Genomic DNA, 23,538 nt, shown 5'->3' with positions numbered 1-23,538 from the left:
TGGAGGGCCAGCTGTGCGTGTGGCACTGACCTTGCTGGAGCTCTTCTGTGTGGCTCTTAGAAAGTTTGAGTACAGCTTTCAAATGCAGTTACATACTCCCTGTGCTGAACAGCAGAATCCTGCATGTATACAAAGAATTTGTGCTTTTAAAGCAGCTTGTGTCTTGAGTGCTTAAATTTGTTTATATGCTTGTTATATCTGCTGTGTTGATAATTTAGAAAGCACCAGCTGGCTTGTGTACATGAGTGCAAGTGACATTGTGGAAGGGCTTGTGTAGGTTTGTCAGTCCACCCTGGAGGAAAGCCAGTTTCTAAATAATGGTGCATGTTTTGTCTGACCTATGCTTATTTATTTTTAAATATGAGGAACAATGAGTATTAGAAAATACATTTAATAGGTGAGGGAAAAAAAAATGAGTGATCTAGATGTGCTGAAAAGGTCAGATGATCTTTTACTGTATAATTTTGTGTGTTGCAACTGAATGCCATTCTCCTGGGCCTAGTTTTCAGAGCATTGTGATCTCTTACTAATAAGATGGTGACAGTGGTTGGGTGAATTATTTTTCAAAACCAATAAAAGCAATAGGAGAGAACCTCTGATTTTGTATTGTTTGTCAGCTACTTGGCATAGCTGTGAGATGGTGCAGTGCTCCACAAAGAGTACTATATTTAGCTGTTTCCAAGGAGATGTTCTGTGCGATATTGATAATTGCATTAATCCTTGATTTACACAATCTGCAAGGAGGGAAACTGCTCCTTTTTCTAGCGTTGGCTTTTTAATTGCTCAATGATCTGTAATTTATAGACACCTTGATTTAAGTCCTTTGTGTATGCATGTGTGTTGGGGGCCAAATCAGGGGTCAAATGATCCTTTTTCTACCATAGCAATGATTCCTGAAGGTGAGCACTGTCTCACTTATAGTGCTTTGATTTTACTTGTGTGAGGTATGTCTGCCTGTGAAAGGCTTCCATTGTAAATAGGTTGAAGAGATGGCTTGGTGACATCCTGTGTTTTCTGTGTCAAAGGCTAAGAGCATTCATGTCAACTTCACTTGTGCCAAGAGCACTGTTAAGATATTCATGGTTGAAAACACAACTCCTCTCAGCATGTGCTATTTTCACCCGTGTAACAGAATAATCTTCCTGTCTCTGGGTCTGATGGGTTAGTGACTCTCTGCAGAAGAAATCTTTCAGGGCAGTATTGTCCATAGACTTGTTTCTAATGCAGTCAGCGCAACATGTTTTGTACCTCTCTGAGAGTAACCATGAATTTCTGAGGTGGAATTATTTTAAGCAGAACTTTTGGGACATTACATCTAAAATACATGCTACATAGTTGACCTGCACTGATTGAATTAAATTGAGTTGGAAAGGAAAATCAAACAGCCAGCTAAAAAGATAACACATGTAATTCACTATGAATGCACTTTCTGCATACTGTTGCCCATGAACTGGAGCTTTTTAATTGCCTTCTTATTATACTCCAGTGTTTCATGGATATATAAAGTATATCATGTCACAGAAACTACAAGCCAGTGATCTTGGTGCTAGTTAAAATTCTCCAGGTTATATTTTATTCTGATTTCCATTCATACTTTATTTGGAACTGCAGCTGACCTACTTGTTCATTTCAGTTAAATACTTTGAGACATTGTCTTTTCTTTTGTAGAAAAGAAGAAAGGAGAGCACAACGCTGAAAGAAAAAGGAAATGAGCAGTTCAAGAAAGGAGGTGGGTTGATAATCTTTTAACACTATATGGATGTTAGAGAATCATAAATTCTTAGGCATTATGGTGATGTTGCAGAAACCCATAGAAAGATCTCACACCATCATTCAGATTTATCACATATTATTTTTCATGCAGCTCTAGAGAACAAGGGGATAGCAGGCCTCCTGAGGAGTTAAGTTTAAATCACAAAGACCTGGATTACTAAAGCAGGATTCTTGTGAAAGCTAGTGTTTTAATCCAAGAACATGATACAGAACTGACTGCTTTTCAAATGCCAGGGTTTCTTTTACTAATCAAAAAAGGCTTCCACTAGGCTCCAAGTTTTGCTAATTCACATCCTTAGAATTGATGCAGAGCTTAGTGGCTCAGTAGCTCTCATACCTTTGTATATTTGCATGTTTATTTTTATCCACTGGCTCTGTTACACATTTTATTTATGTGTGTGTGCATATATATACAGATATCTATATATTCATATACACACATGTACTATGTACATCTGTATGTGCTTACATGTATATATATGTGTGTACATGTATGTACCTATATAGACACATATGTGTGTATATATGTTACACACACATAAACACAGGTACATATATGAACAAAAAAATCTAGAGGTATGTAAATGTTTAGTTTATGCCAGAGCTGGACATGTTCTGATCATAGGTAATATGTAACAATGGAGTTGAGTTCAATAATAAATAACTGTACCAATGCTTTTAATTAAAAAACATAAAGGGGAAGATGATTTTGACATCTACCTTTCATTTAATCTTCTGGTGGGTAGAGGATTCACAGAGAAACCAGGAAATGCAGATTTGTACTTTCCTCAGTCAGCAGGGACACAGACACGTAAATTCCTCTTCCCAGAAGTATACTCTGATAACCAGTATCCACCCTGTTGGAGGTCTCCAATTGTCTGCTGAGAGAGCAAAATTCCTGGAGAATGATGTACCAGTTCAGGCAAGCATCAGAGCAGGCAGCAGGGAACAGCTCAGACCATGAAAGCAGCAAGCCTGTATTGTTGGCTTCTTCATCTTGTGAATTCTCACCCATAGCCTCTTCTTGACAAATTCTTTGGGAGATCTTTTTGGTGTGTCTGCCCTTGCCAAAGTGCTTAGTATTAAGAAATGCACAACCTTTTAAGCACCTGGATGGTCATGAACTATTGTGCACAGAAGGAGCTGCTCTATTCCACAGACAGTGCTCTTGTCAGGTGTCAGGGCATTGTTCAGTCAGCACAGGGCCTTGTCGCTCCTGACTCTGCCTTTATTAGAGAATCAGTAACTTGATCATCCCATGTCGTTTACCACTGGTCCTGGCTGTAGAGCAGACTTGATGACAGATGTCCTTGGGGGTGCTAATGGGTTTGTGGTGACTGACTCTTCAAGTCAGTCATTGGAGATGATATGGCAAAATATCTCTGTAGCTGCTTTGAACAGGTGTCAGGTCAGTGTTTCAGCACATACTTCCTTTCAGATCAAGGATACTTTTTATCTAAAGAGATTGTGCCTCTAAGACCAGTGCTCAAATAGAACAAAATAATTTCAGGGATGAGAATTTTATGCATCTCATGCTGCACTTGTTGCATTACGCTTAGGACTGTATTTCTGCTTCTACAAGGGTGTTGATTTTAAAATAATTGTCATTGATCTGTGTACTACTTAATAATGGACTTTGTCTGGAAGCAGCTACTGATTCTGCTTTAACATTACATCATATACTGAGAAATGTTTCTAAAGAAGTCTTAGCCATGTGTTCACTGACTGTACTGGCATTTGAAACAAATATCTGGTTTTGGTTTTTTGCTATTGTATCTGCAGACTATGGAGAAGCAGAAGACTCTTACACGAAGGCTCTGCAGATCTGTCCAGCTTGCTTCCAAAAAGATAGGTCTGTTTTATTTTCAAACAGAGCTGCTGCAAAAATGAAACAGGTGAATATTCTTCTTGTTTTACAAAACACCATGCATTGATTATATGACAAAATTTAGTAATGAAGTCATTAGGGTTGCATAAAGGAGGGCAAAGTAATAAAGCTGTGTGCAGGTTTTGCTGCTTGCTCAGTCTGTCCTGCTCCCAGGAGAAATGCTGGTGTGCTTGGTTTTCCTGAGGATGAATGCAAACCTGAACGTTGCAATTGGAACAGCTGTTCAGAGTTGCTCTGCTGCATGTTTAAAACACTGATTTTTCTTTCATTCTCTCTATTTTAATGTTTAGTGCATGCAGACCATGTGTTACATTGTTGAGAATTGTAACTAGTTAGTGTTTTTTCGAAAAGCCTTGATTGCCATATACTTGTTTTCATTTAATTGGCTCAAATGCTCTTCGGCATAAGCAGGTCTTCCCTAACTGTGTCTTTAATGTTGCAGTTAATCTCTCCCTTCACTGTTGCTATATAGTAGGATGGACCTATGTAGTCAGGCATGATGTGGATAGAATGGCTGCAGCTTTCTTCCTGTGTTTTCTATTCCTTGATCAGGGACAAGTGCCCAGATGTTACCAGAATCAGCAATGCACTTGGGTAGTATGGAAGGCACAGAACACAATCTGTCTGAACAAAAATTTTCAGTTACTTAGAAAGAGAAGATACTAAAAACTGAGGAGAAAATACTCGCTTTTTTGCCTTTATGATTAAATTACTACAGAAAAGTAGCACAGTAACTCCTATCCTTAGTTTACCCTCCTGCAAAGGAAACTTCTCTGCAGTTTTCCTCCAGTATTGAAACAAATGCAGCTCTGTTTAGAAATGTACCTTGCAGCTATGTTTAGACATAAATAAATACATTCTTACTCAGCATAGAGTATGCTTGTTCAGCTAGAATTAACTAACTTGCTGTTGGGATACTGAATTGTTTGAGCAGACAAGAGAAAAAATGAAATAAAATATGAAATAACAGATACTGGAACATCTCAAATATGAAAGCTGTGGACTGAAAAACCTTGTAATCGTGATGTTAACTATTCATATGACCAGGAAACTAATAGATTAGTGCCCAAAGGAGCCCAAGATGATCAAAGAACTGTTCACAAACTAGTGTATCTCACCAGAATAGATCAGTGGAACCTAACAGACCAATAGATCGGTCTGAAATATAAATAAATCTGAAAATAGATTTGTATTATTAACAACCTCCCTGCTCCGCTTGTTCTTCCATACATGCTGCACTCACTTGCTTTGCACTACAATAAAGGCTTGTGAGGCAATCTTCTGTGAGGCAGCTTCTGTTTTGTGGAGGAGAGAATCATTCCTTGGGTATAGAAAGATTACTACTACTTGGAGCAACAATACAAGCACTGATTGATTGATTTTAATTTTATTTTTTTTTAAGCCTTTTTAGTTTGGCTGAAAATAGGATCTGTGTCTCAGCTCTTGCTTTTTCTCTTGTTTCAGTGTAAGCAGATTCCCTAGATCCCATCTTCTAACGATGGTTGTCAGGGCACAGTAAAATCTTGCCCTACACCTTCTGGAAGTTTCATGCATTGTCCTTGTAGAGAAATCTTATTAGTGCTAATGGCAGTATCTGCTTCCCAAAAGTCTTAGCTCCCACAAACAAAAATTTTTCTGGGACCCTTTAGAACAGTCTATTTGAACCCCTTAATTGTTTGACACAGGTAGCAAAGCTGCAGGTGGGTTAAGGCAAGGCCTGCAGATGAGTCAGCTGTTGGCAGCCTGCTGCTGGGGTTGGGTGCAGGCCCAGGAGCAGGGCAGCTTCCACTGAGGGGAACCTAATCACTGATAAAGAGCTTTACATCAGAGGTAGGGGTATGAAAAGCCTTGATTACATGAACATCCAGTTCCTCAAAATGCCAGACAAACCTTTTTGCTTGCAATTGTAAATAATCTGATTCCCAAGAAATATAACAAAAATACAACAAAACTGTTTTGTGTTCTAGGACAAGACAGAAGCTGCCCTCAGTGACTGCAGCAAAGGTATGACTTTTTTTTCTATGTGCTGCTCTTGTGCCAGGCCTTTCATGCATAAATTATGCCATTTAGTGGCTTACTGCAGAGCTGTAATTTTGGGCATAAAAGTCTTCAAAGAATTTGAAGAAAAGTTGTGATGGAAGACACCTGAATTTAAAATTATTTATATTATTTATTTTGTAACATGTCTCTCAAACTGTACCTGTCTATAATAATTTACTTTCTATTCTCTTGTGCTAATAAGGCTGCTGTTTGTACCTTTCAATAGGAAAATCTTTTTATTATGGAAGCAGTTTCCTTATGCCTACTTTTTAAACCCACTTCCACCTGCCATTCCCCCCCCAAAAAATCTTGATTTAATCCCAGATTCCAAAGAACTGTGAGGCCTTGTAGAACTAAATGCATTAACAAGTCCCTTTTATGCAAGGCTTTTGCTTTGTCACAAGGGCTTATGCTCCTGCTCTTGTCCTGCATGGTGTTCTCTCTGCAATTTCTGGTGAAATAATTTCAGCTGTGCACTGCTTTATTGCTTCCACCCACTCACCCATGATCCAATATTTGTTAAACTCCCCATGACAGCTGGGGCAGAAAGTCCAAATTGCCAGTCAGAAAACAAATCCAACTGCTGTTGTGCCAGTACTGCTTGTATGGTAAATAAGAGTTTCTACATGCTAAAAGGATTTTTGAAGGTAGCAAATTCTAGCTGGCCTCAGTCACTTTGGGGGTTTGCCTTTTTTTGGTGGTGGTGCATTTTGAAAAACATTTCTGCTAATTTTGTAGTGCCTGAAAGGGAATCGTTCTGCTTTGCTGCAGTGAGAATCAAACCTGCCATCACTTGACACTCCCCAGGGACTTGGCTTACAAACTGCAATGCAACACTTGGAGAACAGCAGAGCAATTCACACTAACCTGCAACTTGCTGATTGTAGCATTGTCTTTGTCCTTCCAGAAGAAATAAACTAGAATATTTAGCTGGATAATCCTAGATTTAATTGTCCCAAGAACCATTTTAATGGGTTAATAATTAGAAAATGGGCAGTTTTGTATACTCCCTCTTTCTATGATGAAAAATGGATGAAGAAATCATTAAGAAATTACCACTGACAGATTATTATTAATTGCATCTCTAAGTTGTTAGGGTCATCATAAGGAGAGGACAAGCTTTAATTCAGTCAATATGTCTCTTTGCTAACTTGTAGAGCTTATATAACTATGGATTCCTAACCCAATTTTGACTGATATTAAATTCAGAAGAACACAGGTAGTTTTGGAGTTTGTCTCAACTTGAACTGAGATAAGCAGGGAAATGCTTTTTCCCTGCTATGTTTAGGTATATTTAACTTTAGCTGTAATCTAATAAGGTACACTTATTATTAATCTTTTGTATAATTAATGTCTTATAGGTCCTTACCATTTCTGAAGTGTCACTTAGAAGCTCTTCATGTATAGTATTGCAAAATTAAATGTTTATGCCTTATAAATCACTTCTGCCTGTGATAGAATGGAGGCATTAACTGAAATGTGATCATATGCATTAGACTTTCACAGGCAGATGTATGCCTTTCTGAATAATGACTTAGCTTTTAAACTGTGAGTCTTCTTGATTCTAAACTACATTATAAAGATAACTATTAACAATTTAATACACACTTAAGAATTCATTTGAAAGGGTATAGAAGGGTTTCAGGTAAAATGCTGTGCTTTGTTTTTGTTTTCTAGCAGTGGAATTGGATCCTAACTATATTAGAGCTTTGCTGAGGAGAGCAGAATTATATGAAAAAACAGAAAAACTAGATGAAGCTCTGGAGGATTATAAGGCAATCCTAGAAAAAGACCCATCAGTTCATCAAGCCAGAGAAGCTTGCATGGTAAGCCTTTTTAGTACACTTTGGCCTAACTTTAAATCAAGTTATTTTCTCTCCTATTCTAAATATTTAATGCTGTTTATGAAGGTAGCTTCATATGCAGTGGTGATAACTTTTTTCCAAGTCTGAAAGTGAAGTGGTTTTCTCATCTGGTTTCATGAAAGGAAGACTACCACTACTTCCATGACAATCCTCAGGTCCATAAGGCATAGTCCTCTTTTTACCTTTGTAAAATGAAGGAAAGTAAACGTGTGTTCTGAGCTGTAAGCATCTAATTACATGTTCAGCCGTGGAAAGTGCACACACACTTCACTCTTTTAATTGTATTTCTCCACGTGCTAGAAAAGGTTGCCTGAACCACTGCTGCAGTTTAGTAGCCATCATTTCCATACAGATCTGCAATTTGGAAATCAGAATTGCAGGCACCCTATAACACAGTTCTTGCTTGCTGTTTCATCACTGGGTCTCTGGTTTTCTTTTGGAAGAATTATTTTTCTGATTGGTAAATTTGCAGTCAAATGCCTTTATGGCATAATTATAATTATTTTTTTTATGATATGATCATATAACTTTGAGAAAGGCAGAGAGACAGGATTCTGTCAGTCTGTATCCATGCTTGTATCTACTTTAAAGTGTTGATATTTTTGTTTATTGATTTAGCAGTTTACTGTTCCTATTCTTTGCCATACCTTCTGTGCATATTGGCCACTTGGAGTTATTTTACTAATATTGACAGAAGTCTGCTATTAATCGTCAAAAACTTAGCTTTTCGCTTGAAGAAAAAGGCACCTCGTGGTTGCAAACAGCAACCTCTCCTAACTCAGTTGCTTTCTTTGTTCTAAACAAAAAAAAAAGCTTTTGCAGACTAGTGCTGTGTTCCAATGTCCACTTTAAATCAAATTACAAATACTTCAGGATTAAAAATGACTTGCAGAATCTTTGCCATATCTCTTGTAAGTCTAAGGAAATGCTTTCCTTGGCCTTTAGGATGTGTCAGCTTAGATGAAAAAAGGTAAACCCTTAGCACTTCCTGAAACCCCAAGCTAACATGTAAATAATCCCTACTTAATGGGAATTTAAAGTCACTGCCACAGCCTGCTGATTTGGTGTTTTAAGTAACTCTTTGTGTAAAATACTATCAGGAAGTGATTTTTCTACAGATAGTTAGTGTGTTAATGCCCAGTGTGGAAAAAAGCTGCGGATTTGACAAGTTCAGAGGGTCTTTTCACAAGGGTAGCAAGAAGGGAAATGTATTTTGTATAGAAAGCTCCTCTTACAGGCTGCTTGCTGTTCTTCTTTTTAAAAAGATGTTATGAAGGCTGTGTTGAAAGGATACCTGTGGTAGATATGTAACCAGACAGCCTGTGGTTTTGAAGGAACATGTACTAATGAAAGGTAGCCATCAGAAAAAGTAATCACTTTTTATCAAAATGGGAACTTCAGGTCATGGAGCTTCAGGAATCATTTGCAAGCATCAGAGAGCCTGGAAAGAGCTGACCACCTTCTGCAGGGAAAATAACAGTAGAACTATTCTTTACTTTAATTTTAAGGTAAATGGATGCAATTTGAAAACATTCTTAGTTGGGTACCCAAATCCATATGCCAATACTTGACTTTTTCTGTACGTGGTCAGATTTTCAGAGCATCATTATTTTAGTTCAGCTTCACATCAGTGAACATGCAACATATTTTGCCCCATAAGGAAAAAAAAAATAATTTGCTTCACCTACAGAATTATCTCTAAAACCATTTTGAATATGTTGATGCAGAAGTATTTCTGAAAGGCTTAGGTTTAATTGTTTTAACTCTCCATTTGGGAAAATGAATCATTAGTAGTGATTCCCCCTGCTGCCTTTTCCCCATACTATGGTGTTGTAAATGACAGACTAGAAGCTGCTTTTATAGCATATTAGACAAGAAGCCTTGCCTGAAATTACTTCCTTTGGGACTGGATCAGTTGCACTGACAGCAGAAAAATATTCTACTTAACTGTGTAACTCCTGTAAGGGTTTCCCAAAACAGCTAAGTTGATCCGCTAACTGTCTGCTGCTTATGAAGCTGCCCAGTTGCTTTCCTTGTGCTAGCACTAGTAGTAGCTCATGTCCAGCCCTAGGGGATGGCTGGTTCTCTGTATGAGTCTGGCAGACAAAGAGCTCTAGAGGCTAAAGAGAAAAACAGCAACAAGCAAGCAAAAAAAACCAGGAACCAAAAAGCCCCAAAGTAAATACTTGTATATTGCCTTGGCTTTTTGCAGTCAGACAAGTCCTACTGCAAATGCTAGTGAGAAGGAAAGAAGATGTGGTCAAGGCAGTGCAGGAATTGGGGCCACCCCTTTTGGCAGCACCCACTGACAAGGTCAGTTTTACTGTACTGTGAACCAACCACTTCATGCTGGTGACATGCATCTGGTTGAGAGCAGGGGAGCACTTTATCACCTAGCTCTTGGCAATGCTTAATAAATGACAGGCTTGTCAAGCATCATTACTGCATGGGTAGTGAATGTGATGGGTCCATCACAGGCTAGAAAAGAGTATTTGTGTTGGCCTTGTTTATAGTCTTCTAGCTGAGACTATGGCTTATTTGATCCAGGAATTCAGCCAAGGACTCTGCTGACATTTCTAAAGGAAATGAGGGTGTTTATTTTCTGTAGTCTTTTAGCATTACACTAGCTCCAGAGTGAGGCCTGGTGCAATCCAGCCCATTACTTGGTAAAATTGTGTTAGTGTATAAGGACTGCATTCCAGCAGCTCATCGTACAAACAACAGCTGTGAAGAGCAGACAGATTGTTTTGAACCACCAGTCAGGACTCCACAGATTAAGACTTGAGAACACTGTCAGTAGCTGGTACAAAGTGTAAGGAATTGAAAATGGGTGTTTTGGCTGATTGGAACCCCCTGAAAGCATAGATAAGGACTGTCCTTTACACCTCTGGCAAAACCACAGGTTTCTTTCAATGAGTATACCTCTAATCATATCACAAAAGAGCCCTTGCTCAATAACCACTGAAAATTTGGGCTAGAAGAGAATCATAAACAGTGCTGCTGTTCTTCCTGGCCATCTTTCAAAAATTATTTAGAACAATCAGTAATTTATTCTTGATTTTTGTAGCTGGGAAGTACAGACATTGACTGTTACATATACCTTCTGCTCCTTGACCTCATTTTACTAGGCAGAGGCTTTAGGCTCACATGTGGTGCAGAACACTTTGTACAAAATACCCTCAATTTACACTGCAGTGGGATTTAGGACATTCTGCCCTGAGTTAGTCCTGTTCTTTGTCAAGTTTCAGGGTAGAAGCAATCTTTTGAGACTGACACCTGAAGCTCCTCTCTTGAAAAATTGTTAGGGAAATATTGACAGCTAGTTCTACATTTTTAAAAATATTCATAATAAATCTCTAAATGTTGTAATACAAAAACAATTCCAGCTGTAAAGTTGACTCCACATATGTGTTTAACATATTGAATGTGTAGGAGACCAAGAAGCTTTGCTTTATTGTAAGGTAATTTTTTTTTTTGCAGAAGTACTGCAGCATTTTTTCCCCCTCGCTGGCAATGAAATTGATGTATCAAGAGAATCTGCAAATTAGCTCCATTCACTGCTAGAGCAAATCTTTGTCCTTCCTCTACACAGAAAATATTTCATGTACTGCTTTAGGGAATGTCATGATGTTGTTAAATGACAGCTTAAAAATATTAAATACAGTAGTTCTTAGATTTGATTCTTCATTTGATAGCTGATCTAAAATTTCAGTACTTTTATATTTCAGGAGTAACATACTAGTGTTTGATTTCAATCCTACTGTCACACTGCAGTTACTTTTGAAATCTTCAATGTCAAATTAAACAGTTTGAAATTACAATGTTTTGTGGTCAAATAATTCCTACTGATGCTTTTCCAGAAAGTGCTTAATTATATGGTATCAATCTTTGGGTTTTTTTTTTTAGCAGATGTGTAACAGTGTTGTGTGGATTTTAGCTTCAACTCAGTTTTGAGGTACTGACAAACCAGATAAAGTTATTTACCAAAAGAAGCTGCACTTGGAGATAAATATCATAGACACCTGATAAACATCTGTCCTTATGGACATCTTTCTATTGATAACTAACCTTGCAGATACATTTCTGGAGTAAGAAATGCTGAGTCATTGGAATAGTAGTATTCAGAAGCTGTAATACATTGAGTATGTATTTCAGATCAAGGATTTGTGTCTTCATTTCCTGCGAAAGCCTAATGTCCAAATGGGAGGGGCACATGGTATATATGTTAAACTTGTCCAAGACTCAGCAGACCTCACAGCTACAATGCAAACTGAATTTAGAACCAGGGGTTATCCACACATGTTTTCATGCAGCCAGCTTAGGTCCAGATCTGCACCTGACTAAAAAGCCCCTCTGGGTCAGCAGGAGTCAGATTCATCTACGTCTGACATTAGATTTGGTTCACTAGTAGTGATGCTGGGCCTGGGCTGGTTTCAAGCATATCTGCATTCTGTTCCTTAGTACTTGTTTTCCTGTTGGGGTTTTTTTTCTGAGATATGCCATCTAACTTCCCCACCACTATAGAAACTGAACTGTATTTGCCTGTGCTCACCAGTGTATCCTGCATTGGAGAGGAACAGCCAGCAGCCTTTTCAATAGGCTTTTCCTTGAGATGAACATCTTATTTCACTGTGGCAATGGTATCAGGATGACAAACCTATCCATGATGACTGGAGCTGTAAATGACAGGAAGGAGCACGATTAGGAAATTAATTCTTTAACTAGGTTGAGAAGCCAATTATCACAAGGGAAGTGTATCAGAAGTGAATTCCACACCTGTTACCATAGTCTGCAACTGTAATTAATTTACTGATAGCACCAGTACAGCAGATCTGTCTTATTTGCCATGACCTGCAGAAGAAGAGACAGCAGAGTTATACATATGTTTGCATGCTGAACTGCCAGAATTCTGCAGTAATAAGCATAGTATAAAAGCTTGAAATAGTGCTTCTGAAAAATATCTTTAAATACGTATAAAAAGTGACTGTCAGTTTTAATATCTTGTATTTAACTGACATAGAAAATACAAGATTTAAATGATACAGTGATAAATTTAGTTGTAGTGACCTATTATAAAAGTTCTAATTAAAAATTATCATTACAGCCATACAGCAAAACACCAGAACTGTATAAGGTTGGAATATGAGTCACAGCTGTTCTAGGCATAAATGGGAATCTGAAATCATTAGGAATGCACAGACCATGCAGTTATGCAATGCTTATTAGAAACATGTGATAAGTTTGTCTGTGATGGTGCAACAGATTTTAACACTGGTGCCAGTTCTGGGAAGAAAAAAAGCACATGAAGAACTGTTACTTGGAGCAGTACCTTGCTCAGAATGAACTGTTGGAGTTCCCTCCCCATTATGAGCTGCCAAGTCAAGGCCCTCGTGTGTAATACCCTCTCCTCCTTATGCCATCTATAGTGTAATGAGAGCCTGCTCATTAAACTGTGTCCTGAAGTTCAAAGACAATTAATTCAGTGATTTTCTGTTAAAATGTTTGTATTTAGATCTTAATGTTTTCACAGTGTGGATTTCCCTGAAGTGGGATGCCACTGAGAACTGTGTGGATGTTTTCCTTAGTACACTTGTATTTATATTTGGAAGTGCTGTGCTTGCTTAGTTCCTCTAGCCTCTCTGACAAAATGTAATGCATCCAGCAGAGGAAACAGGGCTAAAATATACTCAAGTTATAAGTCTCTGAGATTCCATAAGCTTTTCAGTTAAAAATCCAAGCAAACAGATCTGATCTGTTTTTCAGAAGTGAAAATGTGTGTCTGTCTCAACCCTGCACTTCTAAGTTTATGGGAGGGGATGTCACAGGATGAATTACAGGTTTCCAAAATAAGATGTGTGGTTTGACATAAGGATTCCTCATAAGCCATAAACATTGTATCCTGGGTATGTGTATGAAAATTCCATCAGTTTAACCTACAGTCTTATTGAAAGCAGGGGTCTGATTCCAATTTTTCTCTCTCTCCACAGCGATTGCCGAGACAAATTGAAGAGCGGAATGAAAAATTAAAGAAAGAAATGTTAGGTAAGTAGCACGTGCATATAACATGCACAGTAACCTTCATAGTCTATTAGAAAAATAAAAATGCATGAGCAGAATCTCTTGAATAAAATTCAAAGGTAAATCTTAAACAAAGTACTTGCTCTGTATTAAACACAGCTTCTGATTTTCTTGCCGTTCTCTATTGCTTTGTTTCACCTGCAGTAAGTTCCAGGCAAATAATTCTGCCATAGAGGAAAAAGCTCTTACGTTAACTTTAAAGAAAGAATACACAAAACATTCTAAAACAATTTAATATTGATGCCTTTAAAAGCAGGGGCAAATGGTTTGAAACAGACCAGCTGCTCTTCCATTTCTCTCTGCAAGTTACCCTTCAAAGGAAACATTTCCATGAAAGGGTTTTCACTAAACCTTTACGTAAAAGAAGTCGACCAGCTGCAGTAACTGAGCAGGTTTGATCTTGTGTCTGAAAAAAATAGACTTGGTTCTTTTGTAGCACTTCTAACCCATAGACCTCCAAGTCTTCATGTTTACCTTTATTTATATAGTATTTCAGTTCTGTTTGTGTGGAGGCTGAATTAGACCTCCTGAGTGTTACAAACAGGCATCTGGTCTTGCTAGGAGTGGAATTACATTTTCTCACTGCTTGACTTTTTACAATTCCATACCAAGAATACTATTGACTCTATTTGTTTGTAGAAAGGATCATGTAATTAATATAACTCATTTGAATGTATGTGCCCCATCATCACGTTGTATAGTATTGATTGGGTGATATTCTTAACTGTATTGTTGTATTTCAGAAGGATAACTACTTAAATAAGATGCCCAAGCAAGATTGGTTTCCATGTGTACTACTAAATTTAAAGCATTTCCCTGCATCACTCACAGTGTTACAGTTAAACTAGCAGTTTTGGGAGGAACCTCCTGCCCATAAATGACTGCTGTCAAACTTGTCTGCCATATCCTAGTTAATAAGGTTTGTTAATTCTTACATGTTCAGACACTACTTAAGCCAATCTGATAATCTGGTGCTTTTTAAAATTAGTTTTTATTTGTATATAAACTTTTCATTTGTACTGTTAAGAAAATACTCACAAAAGAGCAAGGACAAATGGCAGTGTAAGATAAAAAGAAACTCAACTGTACCTAATCAGGGTCAGAAATAGCTTTCAACAGTTATCTGATCATTCACTCTAGTTATGACAAGTAGTAGGTTAAATGCTATTTTAAGATGAGTAGGTTTTGAAGGTTTGGGATGGGAAAGGAAAAGACTGTTTTGCTGTTCTGCAGAGAATTATGTTAAATAAACTCAGACTGTCTTGCATCCCGATACACCAATTCTTAACATATTTGGGAAGAGACTGTTGCAAGGGCCTATGGTAAAGCTGATATTTTTCTTATTTGTTTACTTGCTGTGTAGGGAGTCTGATTTGCTCTTGCTTTGTACTTGTTTTGACCTAGTAGAGTTTCAGTGAGGCTTTATAAAGCTTTACATCATCAAATTCTGTTTCCACTATTGTACTTAGAACAATAAATAAAGAAGGTTAAGTGTGATAGTGCTATAAATAAATTAGAAATCCAGAAAATCTCTAGAATAACCATGCTTATTTGTAGGACATGGGATGTGTTCCAACACAAAGTAATATGAAAACAATTCCTGATCTTTTTTTGAACACTCCATTTGTTCCATTGTTACCAATGTCTAAAGGGCCTCACTAATCACGAGGGGCTAGACCGAAACAATAAATCCAGCTTTTATAAACTGCCTTTACAAACCTACTTCTATACTGCTAATTTTTGCCCGGATTTCAGTCTAGATGTAATCTTTTCAAAAAGGGTGATTCCATTTGCAGTTGAGATTTCAGAACTGAACAGCCCTTTCAGGAACCAGTCAGGCTGTTTATATTGGGATTCTCAAGAAAGAATCCCTTCTCACTGATGTTACATACAAGGAGACATGCTGATGTTTACTGATGTAAACAGCCAGAAAAAACATACTAGGAGTGGGGGTAGGACAGCACATAACCCCATGTTCATCCACAACCTTTGCATGTGACAGGATTAATACAAATTGTCACATACGTTGTTAGAATTATTTGGTGTCAGTTGGGCAGGTGGTATTTTATTCTTAGCACTGCTCGTGCTCACTAGGGTAACACAAATGGAAGATTTTTTCTATAATACATTCTCTTAGTAGAACACTTGAAATTAAGCTAGTCATATGGACATTACCCAGACTCAATTTTTTAAGTATTTTAAAATTCCTCATATCTTGTTGAGTAGAGAGATGGCAATGGTGTCATAGATCTGATGCTGGAAGGCTGAAAAGGAAATCATTCCCAAGGTTTATAAAGTGCTGCTGTTCTGTCTGAGGTCAAGAAAAAGCTGTTACAGTTGAAGGGGATTGGATGAGAGTTCTGGAAGGAGTGAAGGAAGACAAACTCAATACAGTGTGGCAGTTGAATAATTTTTGTTGTACTATGTATTTGTTTTAACCTTTTTCAACTTTTCTTTTTCAATAACTTTGTTAATACTGTTTACCAACCAAGTACTGTGTCAGACAATTGTTTGTGATGATCTGTGAGGAGATTGACTACTGGTTAAACAGTGCCAGGTGTGCAGGGACTCATTCATGCCTTCTCACAGGGAGTCAGCTCAGGTGTATGGGTTGTACCTCAGATTTTTGGTTCCAGGAGAGCAAGTCAAATGCGTCCTAATAGTTCCAAGCTAGGCCTGGTCCAGGAACACTGATGCTAGACCTAAATGAATCACCAAGAATCTTCAGAAAGAATGTCACAGTTCATGCTTTGACTCCTTTTTGAAGTTTGGATATTGAATTAAATTCTTATTTTATTTAATGAATCAGCCAGCAATGTTGTTTCTCTAGGCTTTTATTCCTTCAACTAAAATTAAGGCCTGGTTACCCAACTAACTAACACTGTCATGAGAACTAGAGCTGTGTACAAACAAACCAAGATAAATGGAGTGCATCTTCCTCCTTCCTCAAGCAAGTTTCCTGTTTTCCAGTGCTACAGCTCATTACCACATAGTTTGTCAGAAGCTGAAACCACTTCTTAAGTGATTGTGTGTAAATAAATCAAGAGTACACATTCTTGGTTGTTTTTTTTAAAAACCTAACTATGAACCCGTGTGTGCAAGTGGCTGTGCATGTGATTGATGACGTTGATGTCACTAGAAAAAACATGTTTTATTACTGAACCAAGTCCATTTCTACTGTGTGTTCTGCAAGGGTCTAACTTTTCTACAGCTGACATCTCAGCTGGGTGCTGCCACTTGCCACGTAACTTTTGCTCAGGAAGAACTAACCTCAGAGTTCCACATTAAAGAAAGCTTAACTTACAGCACACTTTGAAAGTAGCTTTTAAATACAGGGCTCTTCCCCTGCAGGGTTTCAGAATGTGAGTCCTCTGCCTCAGTGACTGCCCAGCACGTGAACATATACTGACCATTCTCTGTGTTCTTTTTTATATTGTTCTTCTGACCTCAAAGCCAAAGATTGCCAGTTATTGCACAACAAGCCAGTCTTGCTTAGAGAAACTACAATTATTGTGATAACTGGGAACACCTCCTTTGGGGGAAAGGGTGTGAGATGAGATGTTTGGAATTGTTTTAGCAAGGTTTAGCAGCTTGGGGGCTGTGACAACAATACAGTTGTCTGTATGGCTATAGGGATGCCAAGTCTATAGGATACAAAAAATGGGATGGAACATATGCCAACATGTGTAACCCATCTTATATTAACTGAAAACTATTGGGATTTTCAGCATAAGTTATATACAAGTGCATTCCAGAAAATAGTGAAATGTACTTGATTATCAATTTGATGAATGGAAAGGCCTCCCAGAGCATATCACCCGGGCCTTTCTGCCAATAAGAAATTTTTCCAGCTACTTGAGATCAGCAAAGATATTTATTAGACTTTAGTGCCTAAAGAATTAGTTTAGGTTCAGAGGTTTTTGTTTGTTTTTTAAACTAAAGGGTATGTTGTGTTGGCAGCTAAGGTTCTAAACTCCGATACTGTCTATAGGGAGGTCAATTTAAATAGTTCAAACCAGAACTAATACACAGTTACTTTTGGTTCAGTACTTACCCCCTCTTTAGGGAAGGGAAAAGGATTTGCCCTTGCTCGTTTAATTGCTTAACAAATGTTGTTAATACAGAAAGTTACACAAAGATGAGAACTCATCAGGAGATTTGTCTTTTATCCAAAAAAAATTCTTAGTACAAACAATTTTCAGCTTTCAAGCAGCAAATTAATACTAGCAACTACACTAGAATTCTTGCCAGAAGGACTGAACAGCAATTACTGTTTTGGCTGTTAAATCTTAATGTAAACAATGAGAAATCTTTTCATGCATCTGCCTTTTGCAACAGGATGTTAAATTGCAGTTTAGGTGAGTAATGAATCACAGACTTCTGAGCCCTAAAATGATTTTTACCAGTAAGTTTTCTTGTTAACCTCTGAATATTGTCTTACTGAAGAAACTTAGCATACTGGAGTTCCAGGTGACAAGTAGACACAGACTCTCTAAAATATAAAGAACAAGATCTATGAAAATATGGTCTCAGAGAGGAGAATGTGACCGTACTTGGGGACAAGTGAGTGTTTGATTGCTGAGAACTCCTTGCAGCTGAGTCACAGCTCCACATGCCTTTCTCCTTCCTTCAAGCACAGTCTCTGTTTTAAGAGAGCTTTTCTTTGGGGGGAAGGGGAGGTTGGGCTTAACTACAGATCTTAATTTAGGGTTGAAAGAAGAGTGGGGGAGGAGGAAATAGTGCTTTTCTACAATGATGGGTTTATGTGCTCCAAGACAGCAGCAGCAGCGCTTTGGGCTTCAGTTCCCGGAAAAGACAAGGCTTTCTTCTGCTTCATTAACAATTTATTAAATGTGGCTGCACCAAGAGGCAGTGTGTGGATTTAAGTGATGGAACAGGAAGGTAACTCTATTGTTTTAATTATTCAATCACAGTGAGATGAAGAATGAAGTATTAAATACGTCACATGGTCTTTAGCTTCTCCCACAGAGCTGCTCTGGCTGGAGGCAGTTGCTCTGTGTTTATGGTATGACCGGAAAAGAGCCATCCTACCAATTCCAATTAGAAAAGACCTTTCATGGTTTCCTGAAACAGGCAGACTCCTCTCCCTGCTCCTGAGCCAGCTGCAGAGCCTGGGGAGCTTGTGAACTGTTTACAACTGACTCTAGCAATGCCAGACTATGCCAGGATTCTTCCACCAGTAGACAAAGACACTTCTGACCCCAAACCTGAAGCTAAACAATGACCAAATGTTTGTCTGGAAGTACAATAGCAACTGTTCATCCCAGTCATAGAGCTGCTATGAACAACTTTATAGATTTACAACCAAAAGGCTTTTATGATGCAGCAGAACATGATGAACTTAGTAGTACAGCAGGGTAGCTAATGCTAGCTGAGCCACTTGCTGGAATGGCTTTGGCCCGATCTGTTAATCTACACAGGGGGAAAAAAAAAAAATGGGAAAAAAAATGTGCCTCACCAATTAAGCTGCTTCTGTAATCTTAGAATGTCTTTCTTCCTGTGTAAGACCACAAAATTTCCATGTTGACTCTCAAAGACCCATCTTGCTTTAAAATAATTAGACAAATCTCTGCAAGACACCCAGTTGTGAACCAGCACTTTGATGCAAAGTCTAATTACCAGGGCACGTTTAGGATTACCATAGCAATGGTGTTAGTTTCTTTATGCAGGACTGAGTTGTTTCTTAAAATAAACTGTTGTCATTTTTCCCCACCTATTGCTTATTTTTATATTTTCTGTTAATATTATCAAAAAAGTTTCCCTTGCCCCAGTTCAGTTTTAGAAATGTGATTGAAAAAAGAGTATATTTTGTTTCTGGTGCTGGTGTTTAACCTGCCTTGAGCTGTTGCCAGATTGTAAGAGATGAGGGGTGTGCTCCCACGGGGTGAGTTCAGATGGATACAGTTGCTGTTCTGAACACGGTCCCAGGCTGTAGTGTCACACAAGGCAAATCCCTTCCTCTCTTTGTTCAACATAAGCACTGTTTGTCTCTTGCTGTAAAGAATTTGTGTAAGTATTTGCTCCTTATGTTTCTTTACTACTTGATCACTGCTGTGAAGTCGCTGCTTCACGATGGCTTTGCAACAAAGCCTGAACTGGTGCATTGTAGAGAGGACACTTACCAGCAGCAGTGCTGATTGGACTGCTGGGCAGGAACAGAGCTTTCAAACAAAAGAGCTTGGGAAAAGCGAAGAAAATAAGTGACAAGCATTCATCTGACTTTGCACTTGTATCCTAATATGTTAGTTTAGAAATAGAAATCCAGGTGAAGATGACTAGAATAAGAGATATTTCTCATTACTTAAGCTAGCTTGCTGAAAGCAAACACATGCAAGTAGGAGCAGGTGGCATTTGCACATTTTATTTACATGATTGTGACTACCTCAGTTGCTCAGCTGGATTTCCTGTGTACCAGTTATTGTCCCTTTCTGCCCAGCGTGTGCATGTGCAAAACACCCAGCAAAACAAAATCCATTGCTGGGGGAATCTAGGAAAGGTAGAAGGCTTTTTGAAAAGGTGTGTTTAGCATGTGGGTACAAACCACATGCTTCAACTTGTCCAAACTTCTCCTGTTTGTTCTCTGGGGAATTAGAGTACAATCCTGCATTGGAGGCAAGAGGAAGATACTGTTTTTCTTGGAAAACTGACCATCTTCTGCCTTTGTCTTGTCATGCCAGGGGCTCAGCTTGTGTTTAGCCAACAATGAAGTTGTTACTTCTGCTTCTTGTTAAATACTATGCGTTTTATCTATTCTAACATCTCTATATAGATACCATTTTCTAAAAGGATGTCCTTTTGTTGCCTTCTCCTTTTATAGGTGGTAGCAAGATTCATTTTCTAGAGCCAGAAAGCATGTATGATACATATTTATAGATTTGATTAAATGTCATACCCTATGTGTATTTAAATAATAGCTGTTTAGAACTCTTTGCAGTGGTCAGTCAGGCCTGGAGAACTGTAGTTTTGAAAGTGAATTAATGATGTTATGTCATATGACATCATGCTGAGGTTTTTTGCAGGCAAAATGACTGTGCAGTTGTGTGCTTCAGGTGGAGCTGCTTGGTTTGCAGGTGCAAACAGTTGCAAGGATGAATTCGATTTTTTGTTTGTTTTTTTTAAATATCACTATACAGATTTAGAAAGGGATTTTTAATAATTACAAATGAACAGTTTGGCCTTCATTGTGTCTTTCAGTACTCTCAGAAACTACGGGGTTATAATATTGTTGATTGTTTATAGAGCTATAGCTGCATCAAAAATGACCAGAACTGAAACCTCTAAGCACACAGGCATGTGTCTGCAGCCACTGGGCTTCACTGGGGCTGCCTGACCAACTGTTCAGAAGCAGCATGGTGATCTGTTTCCAACCCCAAAGTTTGACAGTAACTACATGACAATTCAGATTTTTTAAATTTATGCTAAGAGCCTTAATATTCAACAAACTGCACAGATTTCCCCAGCACTTACCTTAAATCAGTAGACAAATCAGTAGAGCTGGACTGCGTAGTTGGGCACAATTCCATGGAAGCTTTTCCTCTGTCTCACAGGCAATGTGTTCTGTCTCCTTTTCATTGCAGGCAAACTGAAGGATCTTGGCAATTTGGTTCTCCGCCCCTTTGGCCTATCAACAGAAAATTTCCAGATAAAACAAGATTCATCAACTGGTTCATACTCCATCAATTTTGTTCAAAATCCAAACAACAACAGATAACATGAATTCAGTCTAGTTCTGCTGGCTTTCAGGCTTCCTGACCATGTGCTTGCACCTACCAAGAAAAAGATTCAGCAAATATTCTTCACACTCCCCAGGTGAAGATTAGACTCAAGCACATTTATTTCCTTGCTTGTGAAATTATTTACAATGTGGATGTGAAGCAAGTCATTTGACTTCTCTTAGTGATAACTATGTCCAGTGTGTGGTTTTATTTTTCTTATTTTATTTTTCTTCCCTTGTGGTGTTTGGCTTACCCAACAGTCAGGCTCATTATTTTGGCCCATTTGGTGCTGGCAACAAAATTCTAGAGAAGAATTCAGTTGAATCAAAATGCTCAAGCACCTGTAGCCAAGAACAAAGCCTAATGCTGTCTTGGGGAATTAATGAATCTAGCAGAAGAACTTCTCCACACGCTTAGCAGGTGGATCTGACTGACATGCATGGAAGCAAGTCAACTTCTTCTGTGGAATAATTTTTCTTTGTAATAAAGGCTTGGTATTTCTGTTGGTTTGGTTTGTGAAGTTTTTGCCTTACTTGAGTCCTTCCCATGGTGGTATTGTTGTTAAAAGTGCCACCCACAGATATACTTACAGGACATTAATTTGAAGCATTTGATTGTTTTGTCTTGCTTATAGCAAGATCAGGAAACTAACCTCGAGCCACCTTTACACCACAGTTTGTTTACTTGTCATTATTTTTTCTGAAGGCCACAAGGAAGCTTTATGCCTATATATGTACACTTTGTAATGGTACCATAAATTAGTTAAATTTGCTTGTCTGAGATTTATTCATATTACAGACATCCCCTACTGGCAAACAAATAAGTGATGTTAAAGTTGATCAGAGAAGATCTTCATAGAAGACTTTGAAGTATCTATACATACAGGGGCTGTTGAAGCAGGTCACTCAGATTTTGGAGAATGGGTGTCTTTTGTAATTAGTACTTATTGGTTTCTCTATCAATGCTGGAATGTTTACATTGGAGGCAGATTTTTCTGTTGTCTCTATGCAGATTTCAGTACATTATTTAATCGTTAGTGGTGTCCATCTGTCAGCTATTGGTTGTTATCTGGAATTTATTTCAGAGAGTCTCTGTGTGTGTACTTAAGGACTGAAATTATAGAGCTCTAGTCTTTACACTAATAAGCCTGAAAGGAATAGTCTCTCAAGCTACAGTGTTCTTGGTGCTTTATTTTCATGTTGGTCTCTGCAGTTGTGAAGGGGATTTTTGATTGTTGTCTAACTCTGTCCTGCTGCATTTTTAGTTTTGTCTTCATGGTACCTGTTTGTTGATAAACTATCTCAAGCCTGCAGTGAGTGTGTATTAGGTCTATAGAATTAAATGTCATTGTCAAGAGAAGAGCTCTAATTCACAGTGAGGCCTGTGCAACCTTTAACATCTGCTGCATAATTCAAATGTCACTTCAGTAAATAAAAGCAAACAGCCTCTAGGATTTCCACGTGCTGAAACTGTAACTGTGCCATGCTTTACTGGAGTAAAGTTTCTAATGTGCAAGGCTGAATTTCCTTTACTGATAAAGGCTGTGCAAAGGGGTGGGTGTGGGGCTGGGAGGTTTGGAAGAGAGATTTTGCTTCTGGGAGCAGCCAGAGTGCAGCTGCAGGGGCTGGAGCAGAGTTTGCCAGCCCAGGGCAGAGGGCTGAGCTCACCCCAGCACTGGGGGGAGCTGGGAATGTTCTGAAACTGTGCTGCTCACACCCAAGAGGCTGCGTGGGTCCAATCAAATCATTAGCTGCAAAATCACTCTGCTATCTGAACTGAGCTCTTCAGATTCAGGGGGGGCTTTCTGGGTTGGGCAGTGCTGGGACTAGTATAAATGCTAATAATCTTTCCTGAAACCTGGAAGGCTACAGAGAAGCAGTGTCCAAGCTGCTTCAGAGAAGCCCTGGGCAGAAGCAGTGCTGGACAGAAGCTCATAAACTTGGCTTGTGCCCACACTGAGGCACTCAGGGACATCTGAATCACACTTCCCTAGAGCTCCTCACTCAGCACGGGATGGGCAGAGGTGTCAGTCCTTGCTGTTGTAGGCTCCATGCTGCTTGAGAGTGGAACCGAGTGGCAGGCCCTGGAAGCAGTACCATCCATCTGGAGTTGGGGTAGCTAACTTTCTACAGGGGCTGAAGCGGGGGCGGGGGCGGGG

General features: G+C 38.6%; 1 protein-coding gene across 1 annotated transcript in view; it reads left to right on the top strand.

Moving 5' to 3' along the window:
• Nucleotides 1-21,900, top strand: part of TTC1 (tetratricopeptide repeat domain 1) — a 30,015-nt gene extending 8,115 nt beyond the window's left edge. Inside the window, exons 2-7 of the mRNA XM_010001957.1 lie at nt 1,669-1,729; nt 3,556-3,668; nt 5,629-5,665; nt 7,379-7,527; nt 13,554-13,608; nt 21,243-21,900. Of these exons, the coding sequence (XP_010000259.1) occupies nt 1,669-1,729; nt 3,556-3,668; nt 5,629-5,665; nt 7,379-7,527; nt 13,554-13,608; nt 21,243-21,376 (549 nt within the window). The 3' untranslated portion in view covers nt 21,377-21,900. The remainder of the gene's footprint in view (nt 1-1,668; nt 1,730-3,555; nt 3,669-5,628; nt 5,666-7,378; nt 7,528-13,553; nt 13,609-21,242) is intronic.
• Nucleotides 21,901-23,538: the final 1,638 nt, after the last annotated feature.

Source organism: Chaetura pelagica, unplaced genomic scaffold, assembly GCF_000747805.2.
Source record: "Chaetura pelagica isolate M959 unplaced genomic scaffold, ChaPel_1.0 scaffold356, whole genome shotgun sequence".
Classification (NCBI taxonomy): domain Eukaryota; kingdom Metazoa; phylum Chordata; class Aves; order Apodiformes; family Apodidae; genus Chaetura; species Chaetura pelagica.
The sequence above is the reverse complement of the archived record's forward strand: the minus strand, read 5'-3'. Positions and strand labels throughout refer to the sequence as shown.